The following is a 4825-nucleotide window of genomic DNA, read 5'->3' as shown; positions in this document are numbered from 1 at the left end:
ACATACATGTATGGTTGGAAGCCCCCTCCCCCTCCCCTTAAAATGGATCTGCCCCTGCATTTTCACTTAGTGAATTGTTAAAAATGTTGAAATAAGACATTTTTTCCACTTTGCCGAAAACTCTGAATTGTAAATATTGGAACATTGACCAATAAGTAAACAAATGATTTATCTGAAAGTCGTCTTGTAACTAACATCTGAAATAAAAGTCTTCCATTTTCTGATGCACGTACCTTAATCTGTGCGAAGATGCTTTCACATAGTGTTCTTAATTTCAAATTCAAATTCAAATTCAAATTAAAGTTTAAATATTTATTTTTCCAATCAAGGTCCATCATGGGACATTTACAAGCAACAATGATGAAATAGATACATACACAATATACGCACAAACATGATACATTATACAGCAAAAATGCTGTTAAAGTGTGATATATATAAATAAAATGTAGAATAAGTTAAATAGGATTATTACGTTTTGACCTTTAGAAAGATATTTTTCTTTTTTTTTTGAACTGATATAGTTTAGTATTTCGATGAATAAGCTTTTTGACGCAAGACTGTTGTTTTTTTGGGAAATTGTGAACTTTCTTTTTTCTATAACTATTGTATTACAAATCTATAGCCTCAGTGTTGCAGGCTAGTGATACAGTAGCTCGACTACTTAGACCACACGGTCACCGAGTAGGCGGAATGACAGGGATTAATTAATCGTAAAAATAAACATACAAATATTTTCAAGTATTCCAGATATAAAACCTTTTATTGCTTGGGATAGTTATTGGCCAATTCATCAGATCTTTGTATTATGCAATATATATTCATAAAGTAATTGACACGACTTTTAAACAGCTGATTTAGATGACCGTACATTCATATTCAATTTTTATTAAATCTACGTTGACCAAATGGACATACCATTTCAATGGAAATAAAACAAAATTAAATAATTGGATCAACATAGAAATTAAATTATTAAAGAGCTAGTGACAATGAAGATATAGAAACTAGATGGACGTAAACAAAAACTAGATTCACTGAAAATAAAAAGACGGGTTTGACGCCGAAAACAACCATCACAAGTGAAGGAATGAATTAGTGAGTTCATTGGATAAAAAATATGAAGTTCGTACAGAGAGTATCTCTGTTAGTTTTTTGGTTATTTACATTATTATTTCTTAATAAGACAGTGATAATTTCTTTTTCAACGTACCATCAAACAGTGTACAACAGCTTTGGCGAAAGTTTACAGTACGCTACGGAGAAATTACAATTCGTGTCGGAGAAAATAAAATATGTTACGGAGACAATGGTATACGCTTCGAAGAAAACACAACACAATACGCAGAAAATACAATTATTTCATGGAAGAAACATATCGACGCAGTTTGAGAGCTATTATATCAATGCTTCCGCTGGTGAACTTATGGACCCATTTATTCATCAACATCGCTACAAACTATTAATAAATCAACATTTGAAATGCAAAGGGAAAAATGTTTTTCTTTTAGTTTTTGTACATATGGCACCGGGCAATTTTGCTGGACGAAACTTGATAAGATCCACATTTGGAACTGTTTTTAGTTTTCACAGTAAACGCATTGAACATGTATTTGTGCTAGGGAAAACCGAAAATGTAACACTTCAACAAGAAATCGAACATGAAAGTAAAAGATACATGGACATTATTCAGGGTAATTTCATAGATTCATACAGAAATTTAACATACAAACTTGTGTTTAGTTTGTTTTGGGTGAACAATTTCTGCAACCATGCGAAATACGTCATCAAGATGGACGATGATATCATAATCAATATCCCACTCATAGTACCCTACTTGGCAGAGAAGTTAAAAGCTGGACAAACATCGAATGTTCTGGAATGTAAAACAATAACGGAAAATATTCCAGTTCGTAACAGGAACAATAAATGGTTTATAACACCGGAAGAATATCCATTCACAAAGTTTCTCCCATATTGTGCTGGACACAGTTCTATAATGTCAATTGACGTTGTAAGAAAAATGTACAGAGCATCAAAGAATGTGCCTTATTTGTGGTTAGAGGATGTTTATGGAAGTGGATTTTTATCTTTGCTCTTAAAGATAAATATGTTTATGCCGAAATTTTATTTTGAACCTGTGATAAGTAGTTTATATAATAAGCCATGCAGTTTATTTTATTTGAATATTTTAAAAAATGACACCAATTCATTAGAAATGTGGAATACTATAAGAAAATATGAAAACAGACTCAACTGTTTGATTTCATTTTAAATGTGAATGCGTGTATTCATAAATATTCCCCACTGGACGTAAAACAGCCAACATGAAAACATTTCTTTAATCAGTGAACCACGGAACCTAGATTAAATCATAATTTAGCATACATTTAAAAAAAAATCCCATCATTATGAACAAACAAACTTAGTTGCAAGTGTGCACGGACACAACTTCACGGTAAGCTACCATAAACTCAGATTTTAACATAATACATGTCATACTAGTCCTGTTACATAGGACTTTCAATTTAATTTTAATTTTAAACATTTTCATACTGCTATGTTCATTATTATTTTTGGGGGATTTAAATAGTAAAACAGCAAATACAACATGAAAAGTAGCGAATAGAAAAATAAGTAAAAGAACCTCTCAGCTGTATTATCTCTACACCAAACACGTAAAGATACTTTTCTCCTAATGAAGAGACACTTTTCTCATAATGAAGAGACACTTTTCTCCTAATGAAGAGACACTGTTCTCCTAATGAAGGGACACTTTTCTCCAAAAGAAGAGACGCTTTTCTTCTAATGAAGAGACAATTTTCTCCTAATGAAGAGACACTTTTCTCCTAATGAAGACATTCTTATCATTTCTTGGATTGTTTAAGTCGTTTGTAAAAGTCATGTAATAGTGTGTAGTACCTTTCTCTTCTACATATGAACCTTTCCGTGCATAATTTAATAGTATTCAACGCAAATCATGACTTACGATCCCTTATAGGATACCACCATTGTTTCCCCTATAAGTCTTTGTTAAATTGGCATTTTTGTTTTAAACTGCAGAATTTATCTTTGTTTCAAATAAAGAAATGCTTTGCATAATTAGTTTTATCCTGTCCAGTACACAGTTAGATATTCACACAACATTTCATTGCATATAAGAAAATTTATAACCATCACCAGAAGTAAAGCAATAAAATGTTCACCTTTTTTTGTTTACAAGCTTTAGTAACCAGATCACTTCAAGTTTCCAAAATTTTTATCGAAACACCAAATAAAAAACGAATAGTGCTTTGAAACACTCAAGATATATGTTATATGACTTAGAAAAATTTTCTGCTTTGAATATCGAAATGCAGGGTAAATTTCCTACAAATGTCAAATTCACGGAATATTATTTCGACCCTGTTTAGAATGATTCTGGATGTGACGTGCTATGTTTTGGTGGTATTACACCTAAACCGGATGTGACGTACTATGTTTTGGTGGTATTACACCTAAACCGGATGTGACGCGCTATGTTTTGGTGGTATTACACCTAAACCGGATGTGACATGCTATGTTTTGGTGGTATTACACCTGAAGCGATCTCATCTCATAAAAAGATCTCTTTTGTTTACTTATGATACCCTCGATACTACCCAAATATTCTATTATAACCTTTTACCAAAAAGTAAATCGGACATAACTAAATAGACGAGGCCGTTTCAGAATCAGGGGGTCCATAATAGGACAAAAAAGCATGCAAAATATCAATATTTACAAAATAGCAAGTAAGAATTAAAGTGCATTGTGTTGCTCATTTGTACAAAAGAAGTCGTCGGTTAATAATCAGACCGTTTTAAATCGAAAGTTCATAATTGTGTGTTGGGCTACTTTAGGAATTTAATTCAAAATTGGAGCATATATGATTGAGGTATAGGTGGCCATTTTTGCCTTGTTGTTTTTGTTTTTGTTTTTGTTTTGTTTTTGTATCTTGTTCATTTAGCATTAGTCTAATTTTTGAGAAAATGGGTGCTATAATAGCTTCCATTGCGATATTAGTCTTTGTTCAAATTTGTTATTGTAAGGCATAATCTATGCCTTGTACTAACGTAACGATTTGTTCAAATTACACTCTTATTATACACACCATTTGATACCGTTCTACCTACTAACACTCCAATTATACCACAGTTTGATACCGTTCTACCTACTTACACTCCAATTGTACACACCGTTTGATACCGTTCTACCTACTTACACTCCAATTATACAACCATTTGATACCGTTCTACCTTCTTACACTCCAATTACACTACCATTTGATACCGTTCTACCTACTAAAACTTCAATTATACAACCGTTTAATACCGTTCTACCTGCTTACACTCCAATCATACACACCGTTTGATACCGTTCTACCTACTAAAACTCCAATTATACAACCGTTTGATACCGTTCTACCTGCTTACACTCCAATTATACACACCGTTTGATACCCCGTTCTACCTACTTACACTCCAATCATACGAACGTTTGATACCGTCCTACCTACTTACACTCTAATTATACACACCGTTTGATATCGTTCTATCTACTTACACTCCAATTATACACATCGTTTGTTAGTTTTTTATTTGTGCTTAAAATTATTTTTTGCTTAATTTTTAGTGGTGCTTAAATTTAAGTTGTGCTTCAATTTTAGTTAAGCTTCAGTTTTGTCATGTTTAGATGTGTAGTTTGGTAGTGCTTTTCATGTATTTCAATATGCATGTGCTGTATCTATGCATTGAAATAATTGCTGCTTATACATCTAGTCTGCATTTTCTGTGTTTTAATGTTA

General features: G+C 32.3%; 1 protein-coding gene across 1 annotated transcript; it reads left to right on the top strand.

Moving 5' to 3' along the window:
• Positions 1–1522: 1522 nt before the first annotated feature.
• On the top strand, positions 1523–3143 carry LOC127720804 (beta-1,3-galactosyltransferase 5-like). The gene has a single exon (XM_052227555.1). It carries the CDS (start codon positions 1523–1525, stop codon positions 2273–2275), a length of 753 nt encoding a protein of 250 aa, XP_052083515.1. The 3' UTR covers positions 2276–3143.
• The last annotated feature ends 1682 nt before the right edge of the window (positions 3144–4825 follow it).

The sequence above is a fragment of the Mytilus californianus genome, unplaced genomic scaffold, assembly GCF_021869535.1.
Source record: "Mytilus californianus isolate M0D057914Y unplaced genomic scaffold, xbMytCali1.0.p SCAF_11, whole genome shotgun sequence".
NCBI classification, from domain to species: Eukaryota; Metazoa; Mollusca; class Bivalvia; order Mytilida; family Mytilidae; genus Mytilus; species Mytilus californianus.
This window is presented reverse-complemented; position numbering and strand designations above follow the sequence as displayed.